This window comes from Stegostoma tigrinum, chromosome 1, assembly GCF_030684315.1.
Source record: "Stegostoma tigrinum isolate sSteTig4 chromosome 1, sSteTig4.hap1, whole genome shotgun sequence".
NCBI classification, from domain to species: Eukaryota; Metazoa; Chordata; class Chondrichthyes; order Orectolobiformes; family Stegostomatidae; genus Stegostoma; species Stegostoma tigrinum.
Window position 1 is genome coordinate 107,298,395 of NC_081354.1, and position 18,514 is coordinate 107,316,908.

At 41.2% G+C, this 18,514-nt stretch overlaps 1 protein-coding gene across 4 annotated transcripts in view; it reads left to right on the forward strand.

The window, feature by feature from the left end:
• fip1l1a (FIP1 like 1a (S. cerevisiae)) overlaps positions 1-18,514 on the forward strand; it is a 102,508-nt gene that overhangs the window by 71,118 nt on the left and 12,876 nt on the right. For 3 of the 4 annotated variants that reach the window (XM_059647815.1, XM_048526105.2, XM_048526233.1), the window contains one exon: positions 96-339. In XM_059647815.1, coding sequence (XP_059503798.1) covers positions 96-339 — 244 coding nt within the window. The remainder of the gene's footprint in view (positions 1-95; positions 340-18,514) is intronic. The other variant, XM_048526181.2, reaches the window with a different exon arrangement.

An 18,514-nucleotide genomic window follows, 5' to 3' on the forward strand; every position in this document is an offset into this window, starting at 1 on the left:
ATTTACCATTGTCAAATATGTCACTTATTGTTTGATAGGCAGTGGAAAATAGTAATATTGCACTATATTTCTTATTTCACACCTCTACCCTTCAGATTATGCTAATCTGACGTATCCCAATATCCCAGTTTCATCTTCCTGGAGTACTTTAATTGATAACAACAACAAGCCACCATCACAGCAACAGCAACCACATTGGGATTATTATCCACGGAGAGAGAGGGACAGAGATCGTGATCGAGAACGAGAGCGCACAAGGGAGAGAGAACGAGATCGGGACAGGGAACGGGATCACGACAGAGAGCGTGACCGCAGTCCTAGTTCAAGTGTTTATAATGGGTGAGTTTGTGGCCGTAGTGTTTACAGCATGACTATTTACTGTCCAGCATTAAAGTATACTTATTATTAGGTTCTAACTTCAATATTTCTTACTTTGGAAAGAGCATACTTTTTTTTTATGATTTACTACAATTTTGTGTTAATTTGTACTGCATTCCAATTCACTTTGTGTGTGCTAGTAAAATGAGTAGTATTGCAAGGATTTTTTAAAAATTGACTGCTGGTCATCAGACATGACCTGATGGTTTATAGTAATTAAGCTGTTGATTAGTATAGAGTAGGGTGTTGATTCTGTAGCTATATCATTAGGCCAGAGTATTCAATGACTATTTTATGTCACACATGACTGGCATTGGAGTATAAAATGCATCCATTTCTTAAAAGGTCTTGGTATTTTGATGAGATAAATGCAGATGCGTTAAAGTAGCACCAGAGCTCCTAATAAATTTGTGGGAAAATTACAGATTTTGCTGAGGTGGTCCAACAGTGGAATTCTTATATCATTGAAGTCTCAAATTGGCAGATGCTGTTGTTTTTGGCTGCACCATTACGTTTAGCTGCTCATGGATTGGTATTGATAATAGCTGAAGAGGTTTTTTCGTTAGGTAAGAGAGCTAAAAAATGAGCAATGGAAGACGAAATAGAGTTGGAGTACATAAGAACATAAAACAATGCAGAACAGGAACAAGCCCATCGGCCCATGATGTTATGCCGAACATGACACCAAATTAAACTAACCCCTTCTGTATGCCTCCATTCCTTGCAATACTCATGCTTATCTAAAATTCCCCTAAACTCCCCTATCGTATCTGCCACCACGGCCATGCTGGTAGCATGTTCCAGGCTCATACCACTGTTTTCTTTGTAAAAAAAAAAACTTGTGCCTCACATCTCCTTTGTCTGTCTCGCGCACACACGCTCTCACACTCTCACTTGGTCTGCCACCCGCGCCCCCCCCCCCCCCCCCCCAAAACCCGGTCCCTCCCTTGGGGCCTTACATTCATACCCCCTAGTATTAGACGTTTCAAGTTGAGGGGGGAAATGTTCTGACCGTCATGCTATCTATGCATCTCATAATTGTATAGTCTTCTGTCAAGTCTCCCCTTCACCCCTTCTGCTCCAGAGAAAATACCCAAGTTTTTCTTGCCTCTCTTAATAGCTCATACCCTCTAATCCAGGCAACATCCTGGTAAACTTCTTTTCCACCCTCTCCAAAGCCTACACATGCATCCTGTAATGTGGTGTACAGAATTGAACTGCAAGTGTAGCTGAACTGGTCTTCTAAAGCTGCAACTCGACATCCTGACTCTTGTACTCCATTGCCTGACCAATAAAGGCAAGCATGCAATGCACTTTCTTTACCACCCTGTCTACTTGCGTGGCCACTTCCAGGGAGCTATGGACTTGAACCTCAAGATCCCTCTGTACGTTAGTATTGTTCAGGGTCTTGCCATTAACTGTATACTTTTCCGTTACGTATGATCTCTCCAAAGTGCAGCACTTCACAACCGAGATTGAATTTCATCTTCCGATTCTCTGTCTATATCCCGCTGTATCCTTTCACAACCTCCTATGGTATCCATGACTTGACCGATCTTTGTATCGTCTGCAAATTTACTAACCCACCCGTGTACATTTTCATCCAAGTCATTTATGTATATCACAAACAGCAGAGATCCCAATATAGATCCCCGTGGAACACCACTAGTCACGGACCTCCAGCCTGATAAACACCCTTCCATCACCTCCCTCTGCCTTCTTTGGGCAAGCCAATTCAGAATCCAAGTGGCCAAGTCCTTGTATGTATGAGCTGTGTTTCAGTTAGAATGGTAGAAGAAACAGTTTGAAGGATAGCAAAACATAGGTTATTCAAATGTGTGAAATTGTACAACTTCTGTAATGATTGAAGGAAGAAAATTAGAGGGAAATGTCAAAATTAAAAAGTGAATGATTGATGTGCTTTCAGAAGCTGGTCACTGCCCTTCTTGCAGTCTATTAAGAATGGACAATACATGATGGTTTTTGCCAGTAACACTGACATGCCATGAACAAGTGTTTAAAAAATAAGACTTGTATATGTAGTTTAATTGCTGTTCCATTTCTGCACAATTTCTAGATGACTACTTTTGTTTCTGGGGGTAGGAAATTCACTTATAAACCTCGAAAATGAATTGGATAGTTGAGGAAGCATTTGTGGTGTTTGGAAAATAAACAAAATTTAGGTAGAGATATTGGCATAAAAAGGATACATTTACATGGAGGATAATGCTCCTACTTGAGGTAGTTAAGTAAAACATGAATCTTTAACATGTAGGAGTCCTTTTTTTTATTAAAGCAATGTTTGGATGTGTTATTGACATAACTCTGTGGCCATCGCATCTTAGGAATTGAAGTTGGACTTCTTGGCCCAGAGATAGGGACATTGCAACAATACCACAAAACCCTCTTTTAATGTGCCCAAGTATGTTGACCTAATCATTACTGGATATTACATCAACGTGCGCTTGTTATAATATTTCAAAATTTCAAGTTAATAATTTAGAATGTGGAGCACCCTTGAAGGAGAACCTCTCATTTATTGGATTAGTATCCTGGAACTCCATTCACAACAACACTGCAGGTCTGCACCAGATGGACTGCTGTGGTTCAAAAAGGCAGTTCACCTCGGCTTTCTTCAGGGCAATAGGAATAGGCAATAAACAATGATCCAACCAGTGGCACCCATGTCCAATGAATGAATAAATGATGTTTTTCACAACCACAGATGTTCCAAAACAAAAACTGTAGTCACTGTTACATGTAAATGTGGTAGCAAATTAACATGCTGCCATAAAGAGCAATGTCATAATGATCAAATCATCTGTTTTTGGTATTGAGGGATAAACTTTGGCCAGGAGACCAGGGAGAACTCTACTGTTGTTTAAAATAAGGCCATGGAATCTTGTGCATCCACCTGAGCAAGCACACTGACTGAGCTTTATTATCTCATTGCAATTGTAATAGTGTAGTCCCCTCATGTTGCATTAGTGTCATCTTAAAATTTTCCCAAGTCCCTGATGTGAGCATCTAACTCCTGAAATTGAGTAGAACCACTTGATGGGTAGAATTCCACTCTTGCTAAATATATGAAAACAGGAAGCAGATCATTCAATCACACAAGTCTGTCCTTCCATTTTATCAGTGCTCCTGAAAACAGATTTGTACTGTCAAAACTTTTCATCTCGCACTCATCAGATTGGAAACAAGAGTACCAACTCTCGAGGAACAAGAGTATATGCTGTGTGTTGAAAGGGTGTTGATTGCTTTGCATATTGATGCTGGTTAAGGTGTTGCCACCGAGATTGTATGAGGAGACAATTGTACCCATTCTTCAAATATAAAGAATATTTTAAATAATGTAACTTTTTGGAACAAAGCACCCTTTGGCCTTCTCTGATCTGTCCTGATAAATTTCAAGATGAAAAGCTTTCAACAGGACTGTTTTTCACCAAAATTGAATTTCTTTACTACTAAATTTTTCAGATCTGTTTAGTTTGATCTTGCTAAATATCTTTTGATGAACTTAGCAAACACAAATTTGACTGGGAATTTTCAGGAGATTTAGCATAAAGTTTTTTTGGGAAGAGAGTTCCTGATTTTCAGTATGGTTTACATGTAGACATACTTCCTGATCTTGCTCCCAGTAATAGTCTAGTTCTAATTTTTTTAAGATTATTGCTCCTTATACCAGTATCTATGACCATAGAAAATAGTTTCTCAGTTTATCCTAATGAAATCCTTTTATCAATGGTATATCTCATTTCTTCTTACATAGCCATGTCTGCAAAATAATGCAAGATAAATTGCTATATTGTAGAGCTTGCTAACAATTGCTCAAAAACTTAAGACAACTTGAAGTATTTTAAAATTTAAAAAGCTGTTTCATGATATTGCAGTCATAAAGTAATAAATTCAGATATGGGATAACAAAGCGTGGAGCTGGATGAACACGGCAGGCCGAGCAGCATCTTAGGAGCACTAAAGCTGACGTTTCGGGCCTAGGCCTTTCATCAGAGGGTCTAGATGAAGGGTCTAGGCCTGAAACGTCAGCTTTTGTGCTTCTAAGATGCTGCTCGGCCTGCTGTGTTCATACAGCTCCATGCTTTGTTACCTCGGATTCTCCAGCATCTGCAGTTCCCTTTTATCTCTGAATTCAGTTATGGTTTCATTCTTGAGGAAAATGGGCTTGCTTGGGACACAGTAATGCAGCACCTCTTTTCCCTCTCACCTGAATGGAGGGTCTCATTAAAATGAGGTATTCTGTCCAGTAACCAATGTTGGCTCAGTTTCCAAGCAGCGTCAGAGGAGTTGGAGAAATACACAACATGACTCAAAGCCATCAGCCATCTGCTGCAAAATGCTTCCATTCCATTTCTAGAATTGTTACTATGGCATATACATAGAGGCTTCGGCATTTCGTTCTGTGAATGTTCACAGATTATTAAAATTTATTTTGATTACAGACTTGTTTACTTCACTCACTGCATTTGGTCTTTTTAATTTTGCTCATTTTGTTTTTCACAGTTTTGTATATGTAATTATGGGATCTATGAGCAGAATACTATCATTATATCATTTCCTGTATCAGGAACTTGAAGAATATGCAGAAATTTCACAAGGAATCTGATCTGGTTTAGATTCAGAATAAACAGTTGCACGTCTGTACAGTTTGATTTGAATGGTTACAGCCCGTTAGGTGTGTTTTTTGGTTGTACATATAAAACAAGTAAAAGTGTGTGAGGGCATTTTGTACACTTCGCTGTGGAGGCATGAAGATAGCTGCTGTGTGTGTGTCTACGCGTGTGTTACAAATTATACTGTGAAAGCACAAATGAACTAGAGCATATAGGACATCTGTTTGTCGGGTAAATTCCAGGGGCCAGGAGGAGGGCTGGTCACTGATAGCTGGCCAAAATGAATTTTAATGACTACCAGCCCAGGAAAAGTCTCTGTGCTGATGCCAAAATTATTCTAAATGGGGGAGGAGGTCTCAATTTGGATGAAGTTGAATTATTTACCATCTGTGCCAGAGCTGCTGCCACATGTCTTAGGGAAGAAACGTAAGAGGCCCTTAATTTGTAAAAGCTGAGTTGGAAATCAGAGAAAAGGTGGAAAAGAGCTCCAGATGTCAGGTAAAATAGAAAAGATTAATATTAAAAACTTCAGGATATCATCTACTTTTACTGAAGAGAGCACACTAGGGAAAAGAACACAGGATTCAAGGCATTTTAAGGATAATAAATGAGAGTCGTGGTACAGACTTGAGGCTGTTAATTTTTTTGGTAGGTATTCAAAATCTTTGAAAACAGATCATGGCTCAAACAAGTTCATTTTCTGCCTTTAGATGACTGCATTAATGCCCCAAAAGTGTCGTTTGCTACCTTTGACTTGGAATTTTTTTTTTGGATTCTATTTGGATTATGGTCAGATTTATTTCTTTCCAAAACACATTGTTTAGGAACAATGAATAATGTTCACCAAAATGGTCCATTAGAAGTGATTAATAACAAGGTGTTAATTTTTCGCACCGTGATAGCAAGTTGGGTAATGATGTGGCCAGGAAAATAGAGGGTGTGCATCAGGACAGCTCTGCTAATTTGCATAGCTCAGGGTGGAATTAGGGCTACAGTGTGCCAGCACGTTTGATTGGGATATCCTGTTTGCTCCCCAATGCAGGAGCCCTTAAGTCCATTCCTTGGCCCTACAGTTGATTGATAAAATATTTAAATCTCGAATTGAACAGTCTATTTTTGGAGTAAAATCAAAATTATTGCAACTATTTTAGGAAAAATCAAATCCAATGTAAATGTTAAGGTTATTACTGTACACAAAAAGCAATGTTAGCTTTTTATTAACTTGTGAGTATCCTATCACATTATACGTGATTGGGGTTTGAAACAGCAGTGTCCAAAACACAAGTAGGTAATTTTGAGCTGTCAGCACTCATCCTTGGTGGGGACGAAGGAGAAAACAGTCAGTGAGTTCTGACATTAATCACTGCTTCATGATCGGCTTAAGAGCCTCTGCTTTTATAATTTAGTTGATGAGAGATCTGTACTGCATTATTTATAATTTTTGTTCTTTATCCCTAATGTGTGTTGTTTCATTTCTCTCTCATCTTCTTGCTTCGATTTCTCAGTTTTCTCAATTTTTGACTGAGCCAATCCATTAATGCTTCCTTTCTTTATCTGCTGTGTTGATAAAATTTAAGTAAGGCTTCTTAACCTGGGCTGGTAACCTGAGGCCTTGGCCAAATGATGAAAAAGCATTGATGTTGCTTGGCTAAGCAGTTAAAAAGAAAAATGTAAAGCATTATTCTCATCCAAGAAAAATTCTAACAAAGTAAGTAAAATAATTTAAATCTCTTTTAACTCCCAAAAATTGTGAGCCTTATGCTTGAAAGCAGAATGCACGTGGCTTCAGCAGTGCTAACAGAATTTGGAAATTCAACAGTGTTTATGGAAGAACTGATGTGCAGGAAGAAAAGCCTACAGAAACAAAGCAAACAGATGTAAAGTGGATTCTCAACATTAAGAAAACGTCAAAGTAATTGATTCCTCCTGTATCATTACTGAAGTATGACATCAGGAAGTGTTTACATTTGCAAGATTTGTCCAATGAGGATTTTATAACAACAGCCTACTATGCTCAGTCGTCATATAATCTTCTGATGGCATGGTTCTTGGTGATGGCACTATGCAGTCATTGACAAAGAAAACCTCTTGTATGGTGATGTTAACATAGGCTGTTCTTGTATTAGAGTCGTTGAGTCATACTGCGCAGAAATTAGCCCTTTGGCTCAACTTGTCTGCGCTGACCAAACGCCCCATTGACCTAGTCCCATTTGTCAGCGTTTGGCCCATTTCCCTGTAAACCCTTCCTATTCACATATCCACTCAAATGCATTTTAAATGTTGTAATTGTACCAGCCTCCACTGCTTCCTCTGGCAGCTCATTCTGTTCACATACTACCCCGTGCGTGAAAAAGCTACCTCTCTGTACTTTTCAAAATCGTCCCCAACTTGCCTTAAACTGCACTGAGTAGTTTTGGACTCCTCCACCTTGGGGGGAAAAAGACCTTGGCTATTTACCCTATCCATGTCCCTAATGATTTTTATAAACTCTGTACGGTCATCCCTCAGCTTCCGGGAAAAAAGCCCCGGCCTATTAAGCCTTTCCCTATAACTCAAGCCCTCCAGTTCCGGTAACATGTTTGTAAATCTTTTCTGCACCCTCTCAAGTTTAACAGTGCCCTTCCTATAGAAGACTGACCAGAGTTGAATGCAGTATTCTGAAACTAGTATCTTCATAGCCACCCTGTTGTCCTTTATTGAATCAGCTTAATATGACTCAAATAGTCTGATCAGCATTACTGCCTGTGACACTGGTCAGAAATCTACACTTTCATCTGGCAATGTTTAAAAGGATCTGACTTCCATCATATCATCTAGAAGAAGCTGCTGTACAGTGAATTTGAAGAGTCAGTTTCTGGAAATTAGTGACTGTGTGAATGGATGGGTGGATAAGGGGGATGTAGTTGGGGTTGAATTTATGGGGGAAGATAGGTCAGGTTTGCGATTGTGGGACAGTGGAGGGATATTAGGTTTGTCGGATTGTGTAGGGGGCAAAGTTGTGTTGTTATCTACATGTCATGCTAGGTTTTAATTTGTCTAGTATTTACAGATGCTTACCCAGATAAGTACCACAGAACTGTCAAAAGTTTCCAACTTTGTCTCTGAATCATGGACATTGGACATGGTCTTAGGGAGCAGGGGCGTTGCCCATTGGAATTTGAAACTTCCTGGGCAATTCTGACATAGGTCCCTGCATCAGGACTTCCATAGGGTCCCAATGCATGTCTTCAGATATACATGTGGGATCCCAACTCTTATACTCAACGTTCTGACCAATGAAAGCAAGCTTGCCAAACGTCTACTTGCGATTCCACTTTCAAAGAGCAATGCGCCTGTACACCTAGGTCTCATTGTTCAACAGCACACCCCCCAGACATTAACTGTAAAAGTCCTGCCCTACTTTGCCTTCCCAAAATGCAACACCTCATATTAATCTAAATTAAACTCGGTCTACCATTCCTCAGCCCATTGGCCCATTTAATCAAGGTCCTGTTGTTCTCTCAGATAATATTCACTGTCCACTATACCACGTATTTTGGGGTTATCTGCAAATCTTAGCACTTTGAAAGTTTTAACAGGTTCTAGAGGCCTGGAATTGTTAGTGAGCCATGTGTATTTTAAATATATGAACGCTTAAAATCACCTTTATTTAAAGAACATTTAGATTGTTGCCTCTATCTCAAGAGGACTAGTGTTCCAAAAATAAAAAAGAAATACTTCAGCAAAAATGGGGTCTTTTTCAAACTCTTACCTAGTGTCATCTTTTTGATTCTTGGATACTAAATCAGAGGAAAGATACATTGGCCTTTGGAATAAGTAGTAATATCGTGGTTTAATATATATCAATGTACCACCATAGCCAAGTTTGTGGTTGACATAAAAATAGGTGGAAAGGCAACTGGTGAGGACAACAGAAATCACAAAAGGATATAAACATGTTAAACAAATGGCAAAAACTTACAGATGGCATCATGTGAGGAAATGTGAGGTTATACACTTTGGCAGGAATTACAGAGCTGAATATTATTTAAATGGAGAAAAGCTGCAGAAGGCTACAGTATCAGTGATAATGGGAACTGCAGATGCTGGAGAATCCAAGATAATGAAATGTGAGGCTGGATGAACACAGCAGGCCCAGCAGCATCTCAGGAGCACAAAAGCTGACGTTTCGGGCCTAGACCCTTCATCAGAGATGGGGATGGGGTGAGGGTTCTGGAATAAATAGGGAGAGAGGGGGAGGCGGACCGAAGATGGAGAGAAAAGAAGATAGGTGGAGAGGAGAGTATAGGTAGGGAGGGGATGGGTCAGTCCAGGGAAGACGGACAGGTCAAGGAGGTGGGATGAGGTTAGTAGGTAGGAGATGGAGGTGCGGCTTGGGGTGGGAGGAAGGGATGGGTGATAGGAAGAACAGGTTAGGGAGGCAGAGACAGGTTGGACAGTTCCCTCTCCCCATCCCCCTCTCTGATGAAGGATCTAGGCCCGAAACATCAGCTTTTGTGCTCCTGAGATGCTGCTTGACCTGCTGTGTTCATCCAGCCTCTCATTTTATCATCAGGTTGGACTGGTTTTGGGATGCAGTGGGTGGAGGGGAAGAGCTGGGCTGGTTTAGGGATGCCGTGGGGGAAGGGGAGATTTTGAAGCTGGTGAAGTCCACATTGATACCATTGGGGTGCAGGGTTCCCAAGCGGAATATGAGTTGCTGTTCCTGCAACCTTCGGGTGGCATCATAGTGGCACTGCAGGAGGCCCATGGTGGACATGTCATCTAAAGAATGGGAGGGGGAGTGGAAATGGTTTGCGACTGGGACGTGCAGTTGCTTATTGCGAACCGAGCGGAGGTGTTCTGCAAAGCGGTCCCCAAGCCTCCACTTGGTTTCCCCAATGTAGAGGAAGCCACACCGGGTACAGTGGATGCAGTATACCACATTGGCAGATGTGCAGGTGAACCTCTGCTTAATGTCGAAAGTCATCTTGGGGCCTGGGATAGGGGTGAGGGAGGAGGTGTGGGGGCAAGTATAGCATTTCCTGCGGTTGCAGGGGAAGGTGCCGGGTGTGGTGGGGTTGGAGGGCAGTGTGGAGCGAACAAGGGAGTCACGGAGAGAGTGGTCTCTCCGGAAAGCAGACAGGGGTGGGGATGAAAAAATGTCTTGGGTGGTGGGGTCGGATTGTAGATGGCGGAAGTGTCGGAGGATGATGCGTTGTATCCGGAGGTTGGTGGGGTGGTGTGAAGGCTACAGTATGTAGGGATTTGGGTGCCCTCAAGTGTAAATCTCTCAAAAAAAAAACTAGGATTCGAATTCAGCAGGTAATAGAGAAGAAAATTCGAATGTTAATCATTTCCAAGGAAATGGAAGTATAAAACTAAAACTACACAAGGCACTAGTTAGTGCTCCTAGAATACAGTGGTCTCCCTTTTAAAAGGAAAGTATACTGACATTGGAGGCAGTCCACAGAATGTTCACTAGGCCGATCCCAGATCTGGAGGGTCCAGTCTATGAAATGAATTAAGCAAATTAGGTATACTCATATGAGTTTAGAAAAATGAGAGACCTTCAAATTCACAAAATGTTTATGGAACTTGACAGTAGACGCAGTGAGGGTAATCTCCCCTTGGGAGAGTATTGAGGACCGGAGGCATGGTTTCAGAATATAGAGTCGTCTAGTAAAGACATAGATGAGGAGATATGTCTTCTCTGTGGTAGCAAATCCATGGAATTCTTTAATGTAGAGGACCATTGAGGCTGGGTCATTGAAAATCAGTTACTCTCAAGATTTGAGTATATTTAACCAGTAAGGGCATGGAAGATTATAGGGAAAAGACAAGAAAAGAGAGTTCAGGATTCATTGGGCTGACCAGACTACTTCTCTCCTCTGTCTTATGGTCTTAAAGGCTTACGTGAGGCCAGATTGTACAATTAACTTGTATTCCCTTGAATTTGGAAGATTGAGGGGCGAAACCTGAATTCGAGGAAAATCCACACATCGTTGAGGCCTGAATGTACGTCTGAAGATGTGCATTGGGACCCAGTAGAAGTCGTGATGCAGGGACTTGTGTGAGAATTGCCCAGGAATTTTGAAATTCCAATGGGTAATGCCCCTGCTTCCTAAGACTCTCTGCAAAAGTCCATGATTCTGAGACAGAGCTGGAAACTTTTGACCGTTCTTTGACACCTATATCTGGATAGTTATCTAGGAAATAGTAAAATCTAGCAGGAAATATGGATACCAACACAACTGGGTGTCCCTACCCAATGTGACTATTCTAATCTCCCTCTGCTGTCCTGTAATCCCAAACCTGGTCTAACTATCTCTATCTATCTCCACACCCTCCCCACACCATTGCCCCCTCAAAAAAAAACTCAACCTCAACTGCCTCCCCCTTATCCATCTATCTATCCATTTAACTGTTCACCCATTCTTTAACTTTCAGAAACCTGACTGTTTTAAACTACAGCTGTATAAAGGGTTTGTATTTTCTACACTGAGCCTCTTTATGGGTCTGTGCATTGATTCCTGCAGAGGCAATCGGATGAAATGATAGAAGTCAGATCCTTTTAAACATTGCCAATGAATGGTCAGAAATCAGTGTCACATGTAGTAATACTGACTGGAATATTTGAATAGTAAGGAAAATCCCAGGTAAAGAGACGTAACCTTAAAATCAGAACTAGATTGATCAGAATTGAAATCATTAGGCGTTTTTTGTACAGAAGGAAGTAAAAAAAATTTAGAAGCCATTCACTCTGAAGGCTGTGGATGTGGTGTCAATTCTTTTTAAAGAAATCATCTGGGTTTTATTTTCTAAGTGCATCCAGGGATGTGGAACAAAGGTGAGTAACACGAATTTAAAGTACAGATAATTGTGTTTAATGAAGAATCGGATAGACTTGGGAGTGGGGGAGTTTGAATGACGTGAATGATGTGAACTCAAAGATGGTGGTGTTGTGGTAATGTCATTGGACTCATACTCCAAATACCCAGGCAAATGCTTTGGAGAATTAGATATAAGTCCCACCACAGCATTGATGGAATTTTAACTCCGTTAATAAATCTGGGTTTGGAAGTTGATTCAGTTTCATAGGCACCATTACTACCTTTAAGTTTGGAAAAAAAACCCATCTAATTCAGGAAGGAAGTAGGCCGTTCTTACCTGGTCTAGTCTAAATGTGACTCTAGATCTACAGCAATGAAGTTTAACTCTTGGCTCTCCTCTGAAATGGCCTAGCAAGACACTCACTTCAAATGTGGTTGGAGATGGAGGACAAACACTGGCCTTCCTCATGATGCCCATATCCAGGACAAAATAATTAGCTTACATTAATTAATAAAAATAAAATGTAAGTAGCAGAAGTGTTATTTTATGACCTGAACATGTATGGTTTCTAACAACAATATCTGAGAATGATTGAGAGGCACACCAGAAGCCATTTCACAAGACAGTTGTGCACTTTGACAGGTGAGGCTCTGCCTTACAGTACAAGTGTGAAGGATAGGAAGTCACAAAATGTTGTAAGCTTCATGTTGTATACTACAATTTAAATCTTTGGTCCAGGATTGTAATTCTGATTTTCCCATCAACAGCACAGATCCTAATTCTGTGTAAAGTGAATGTTAGGCAGTGAATGGAGTTGGGACTGGTATTAAGGAGATATGAACTGGGGAAACATTCTGTTCTTTGGGCTGAGATGGCATCTACTGTGTTAAGTGCCTCTGTTATGAGGTGGTCACATTCTCTGGAGAATAGATTACCTCTAAACTGGAGATGGAAATTCAGAGTTGATAGATCTTGATGCTGTGTTTCATACATAAAATATAACATATATATGGTATAATTCATTTGAAATCACCAAGTTCAATGTGAAAGATTAAACTTTGCTATGAATGACTCTGCACCCCACAACTTTCTAGTGAATGAAGGTAGAGGCAACATTTAGATGACGTATGTACCTTTTGAAAGTTTCTGCTTATGGGCAATGGAAGTGTGAATTGGGGAGATGCATTGTGGTTGTGTGAGATGCTTTACATAGCTTCACCCCACGTGCATGCTATTAATGTGACTGACTCAAAGCACTGAGCTGCAAATGGTCTGTTTGCAAGCTGTGAAGACAGCAGACTTAGTTGTTTTTTTGGAGAGGTTAATTCAGAGCCCACATTGAACTGCTGTCAGAACAGATGCATTCATGGGGAATATTTCAAACATTCCCAGGAACTTTGACTTAACATTGACCTGTTAAAATTTTGGACGTTTTTGCCTTGGGCATGCACCCTGCTTGTTTCACAGTATTGGCTTTTTGAGATTGTAGCAAGGCAGACTGGGGGACAGGGAGAGGTAGGTAAGAAAATAGTTATACATCAAAAGCTGAGGGCTACTCACAGGCATTGATGTCTTATTTTTGAGGCTCAGTCAGCTTTGAACTTTGCTTCATTCTCAGACTTTATAACATTTAGCCTTTTGCTGCGGAGCAGCCTATTCTGTGTGGCTGTTGGTGTTTCAATTAATGGATTGCAAAAGAGCCACAATTTTCCCTTCAAATAGTTCTGACAAAATTATGTCTTGCAACCGAGAGATGCTTGGCGATGGAATCAGTGTGGCACGTATCGCCTTTGTGTGATGTTTGTGAAAACTTAACTTGATGCACAAGGTAAATTTCATATTACACAGTTTGTAACAGAAGTTTCTCCCAACTCTGATTGCTCCCGCATGTCCAACACTTAGTAGCATTAAGAGATACTAACACAACTGCCGTCACAGTATATTGGTATTCTAGCCAGTAAAACCTGAGAATGTTTTCAAAGTATTTCTCAAAATGTCACGTTTTTTTCTACAATGCCTGTAACCAACTATGCATTCAGTGTAATTAATTCCAAGATTATGGGTGAGAGCTTTTTAATTATACTTTACTATCTGCTGAATTGCTACCCACTGATCCATTTACTTGCAAGGTTGATCCCATACCCCATTTTTTTCCTTGCTGTTGCCCTGTCTGGCCTATCCGAAAAAACATTACATGGTCCTCTACAGCACAACTGAGTGGTTTTGTGTTTTTTCTTATCCACGGGAGATCCATACCCCTTTACCCACAGATAACAGACTGAGAGTACTGAATCTTCTCCATCATAGTATTTTAATATTTCATTGACATTACTTTCTATTATTGTTTGGCGGCAAAATCAAGCAAAACAAAATCATCAAAGCAGTTTATATTTATAGAACGCCTTTAATATAATGAAACACCTTAAGCACTTCACAGTGTGCTAAAAATCTAGTATGAATTTGAAACATGTCATATTGGGTCATACGACCAAACTCTTTATGATGAAGTCCAGTTTTGTCTCATAGAATCTCTACAGTTTGGAAACAGGCCCTTCGGCCCAACAAGTCCACACTGACCCTCTGAAGAGCATCCCACCCAGACCTGTTCCCCTACCCTTTCCCTGTGCCCTGCGTTTCTCATGGCTAACACTCCTAATCTACAGATCACTTAAACACAATGGGCAATTTAGCACAGTCAATCCACCTAACCTGCACATCTTTGGACTGTGGGAAGAAACCAGTTTACCCTGTAGAAACCCACGCAGATATGTGGAGAATGTGCAAACTCCACTCCTTTTAAAGGATTATTGTGAAGGAGATAGAGGTATAGGAAGTGTATTGCAGAGTTTAGGTGCTAGGCAGTTAAAGGCATATCATTAGATTAGATTAGATTCCATACAGTGTGGAAACAGGCCCTTCAGCCCAACAAGTCCATACTGCCCCTTGAAGCATGCCAGCCAGACCCATCCCCCTATAACCCACACACCCCTGACCACTACGGGCAATTTAGCATGGCCAATCCACCTAGCCTGCACATCTTTGGACTGTGGGAGGAAACCGGAACACCCGGAAGAAACCCACGCAGACACTGGGAGAATGTGCAAACTCTGCACTGACAGTTGCCCGAGGCTGGAATCGAACCTGGGTCCCTGGTGCTATGAGGCTGTAGTGCTAACCACTGAACCACTGTGCCGTCCCAAGTGTTGGAACACCTAAAATTGGGGATTCACAAAAATCCAGAATTCAGGATCTCTCGCACAGAAGCATTGTTGGGTGGATGCAGTTTGAGGAGATTACTGAGCTTTGGAGGGATTTGGAGACCAGTATGAGAATTTAAATATTAAGACATTGCTTGACTGCGATCCCTAATGGGTTCAGAAGTCCAGGGGTATGTTTCAGTCTAGAAATAATGAAGGCATGAATAAGGGGCCAGAATCTTCTGGGCCTACTTGACGCTTTTAGAAGGGTGGATAGGGGAACTTAATTGGGCAGACACAAATGTCACTTTCCCGATTTTGAGAGTTCAAGTTTTACAGTTAAGTTCGTAGAAATATTCAGGCGTATCAGGTTTTCTGAATTCCTCCATCGAGATCCTGTTTAGCATTCATTAATTAGTATGTCGGGAATGCATATTAAGACACAAGTCTGCTGGCATTACATTCTCAAGTACAATCCCATCATTCATATGGTGTCTATGTTCACAAACCAGACTGAATCAATGATGCCTGGACCTGGCAGAATAGACCTCTTCCTACGGGCTCTGATGAGAACAAAATACTTGGTTATGAAGAAGCCAAATTAACTTGTGTTTCTTTATGTAAACGTTGAGGGTGTCAGGGGTGAAGTCTGTGTTGATCAGTTCATAAAATCTATCATATATAGTCTTGGTTGTTGTTAAACACTTTGTAATGTGAGGGCTGAAGCATGACTGGGTGAATAAGCCTGCCCAAGCAAGGTGGCCACATAGGGTGACATAAATCTGACTGGGGCAGGCGAATGGGGCTGAACTCAAAACAGGGTTTATTCAAAAGACTTTTTGTATTTATATCCTTGTCCCATGCAAGTCTTCGACAAAGTGTCTGATATGTGCATCTCATAAATTATTGACCTGATGGTGCATGAGTTGCTGAGTATTATAGCTACTTCTATATTTTGAATGTAAGCCCTGGAGTTGTACTACTGTGGTGATGTAAGTGCAATGTTGGTAATTGAAGTGACAGACAGAGGCATTTAATAAAAATGCCTGGCGCCTGACTGCCTTCTGTAGTAGCAACATTACGTGATACTGCCTTTCACACATAGAAACATGCAACATTGACAGTGGTACATTCCCTCGCAGGTCACAGCAGATCATTAAAACCCTCTTGCAGCACTGAAGCCACATTGTCTTGAGTGGGTCATAGCACTGACCTACATAGCCACCTGTATCTAGTTTGCCTTCGTCAGTCAGGATGCCATCCGTAGAGGAGGAAAAAAAACTTGCCTTCTTTCTTGAGCATCCTTCTGGAGAATCTGTAGCAAGGCATCACTACGGCATGAAGATGCATTTAACGTTAAATGCATCTCTGGATGGTGAGGATGATAAGCAGAAATGGAGTAACCACTCCTGCATTGCAGACAGTGAAGTGTTTTTGGGTACCTTGTAAATATGGTGTCCCCACATTTTGGACCCCTAAGGTCCTGGCAAGGAATAGGATGTATGGTCAACCACTACATGATTTATAATGAGTTGAGAAAAACGTAGTTTTGGATGAGTGTGTTTTCCAAAACAATTATAAGTCCTTCCTGCTTGTGTCCACTTTCACAGTCTCAAGGCAAGAAACTTTTGCCTCTGGCTCCAGCAGCAGGTGATCTGAACCATTGCAGCATTTTTGCCTGACCACAGATTAGATTTGTTGTAAGAAATACAATCTAATCTAATCTAATCTGACACCGCCTTCTTGTTGTAAATGGCCTTAAGGTTTAGTACAATCCTTTTAAAACTGTGCAGCGCTAAAGAGTGCCCATACTTTATAATAAAATAATACAGCATTTCAGAGTATCTCATTTGCGAAAGCACCCAGCAGGGATAATAGAGAACAGCTATTTGTTTCATAGTTTGGAATTTTCAAACATCTCATGATGTGTTTCGCACAGGTTGGGTATTTAATAAAGTGGGATAGTGTGTACATCTGGAATATTGTGTCCAGTTCTGGTCGCCTCATTACAGGAAAGATGTGCAAGTGTTGGAAAAGGTGCAGAGGAGATTTACCAGGAAGTTGCCTGGAATGGAGGAGAGGAATTATGAAGAAAGGTTGAGGGCTTTTCTCTTTAGAACGACAAAGGACGAGAGGTGACTTGATAGATGTGCACAGAATGATCGGAGGTAAAGATAGGGTGGACAGCCAGAGACTTTTTCCTAGGGTGGAGGTAGCTATTATGAGGGGGCCTAGTTTTAAAGTGAGTGCCGTTAGATATAGGGGAGGCGTCAGAGGTAGGTTCTTTACTCAGAGTGGTAGGGCTGTGGAATGCATTGCTGGAGAGGGTAGTGGAGTCGACCACATTAGGGGCATTTATGTGGCTATCGGATAGGCATATGGATGATAGTATAGGTAGACCTTTTAAGATTAGGGTAAAAGTTTGGCACAACATTGTGGGCCAAAGGCCCTGGAATGTTCCATGTTTCATGTTCTTTGTTCTATGTGCCTGAACCCTGCTGCCTCCCTAGTTCTGTCAGAATGGCGTTAGTGATGGGAAGGCAATGGTTGGTTCTGTTGCCGTTCCGCCATCTGATGCCTGTGAGCCCTTAGTGCTCACTTGAGGGCCTCAGCCTGCAGCTGGATTTGACTCTGTGGTGGACAAATCTAACGACATGCAACATGCACAACAGGTAAAACTGTGCTGCTTGTTTATGGTGTCTCATGGAGGTAGAGTCCCTTGTTCCGCTTAATTTCTGGTGAGGCGGCATGATGTTGGAAAGGAGAGGCTGTTAAGAACTACCCACCTGGCCCAGCTTCTGATTCCTCTGACAACTCTTGTCATCCTGTCAGAATGCTTCTTTCCTTTTACTGACCATTGCCTGAATTAGCAGTCAGTCCTGCACCTTTTGTTGGATATTGTTGCAGCCATAGCCACCACTTTCCCAGTGCTGCTGCTATTTAAAAGAGGTACAAGCCTAAGATTGGTTAGCAATTATAAGTAAGTGGGATTTCTGCCTCTTCTTTGTCCTTGATCCTAGGAAAGGCGTGCCACTAGCTACTTAAGTGCTTGTGTAGCAGTCACTACTGTTTGGCGTTCTTGGACAAGTCAGTGCCAGTCTCTCATTGACTATGCAGCCAATAGGTCCCTGATACCTCTCTGAGCCTTGGTTACAGTTTCTGATTTCCTGTAATGTAGTTGTGGGTGGCATGATGGCCTTTTGACCTGGAAACAATAGAGTAAAGAAAATTTAAGGCACTTAAAAGATCTGTGGAATCTGTAATTTTTTTGAACGTTTGAGTTTTCAACAGTTGTAATTTAGAGTCAGATGTACAGCACAGACCCTTTGGCCCAACTTGTCTGTGCTGATTAGATATCCTAAATTAATCTACGCCTATTTGCCAGCATTTGGCCTATATCCTTCTAAACACTTCCTGTTCATATACCCATCCAGATGCGTTTTAAATGCTGTAATTTGTACCAGCCTCCATCACGTCCTCTGGCAGCTCTTT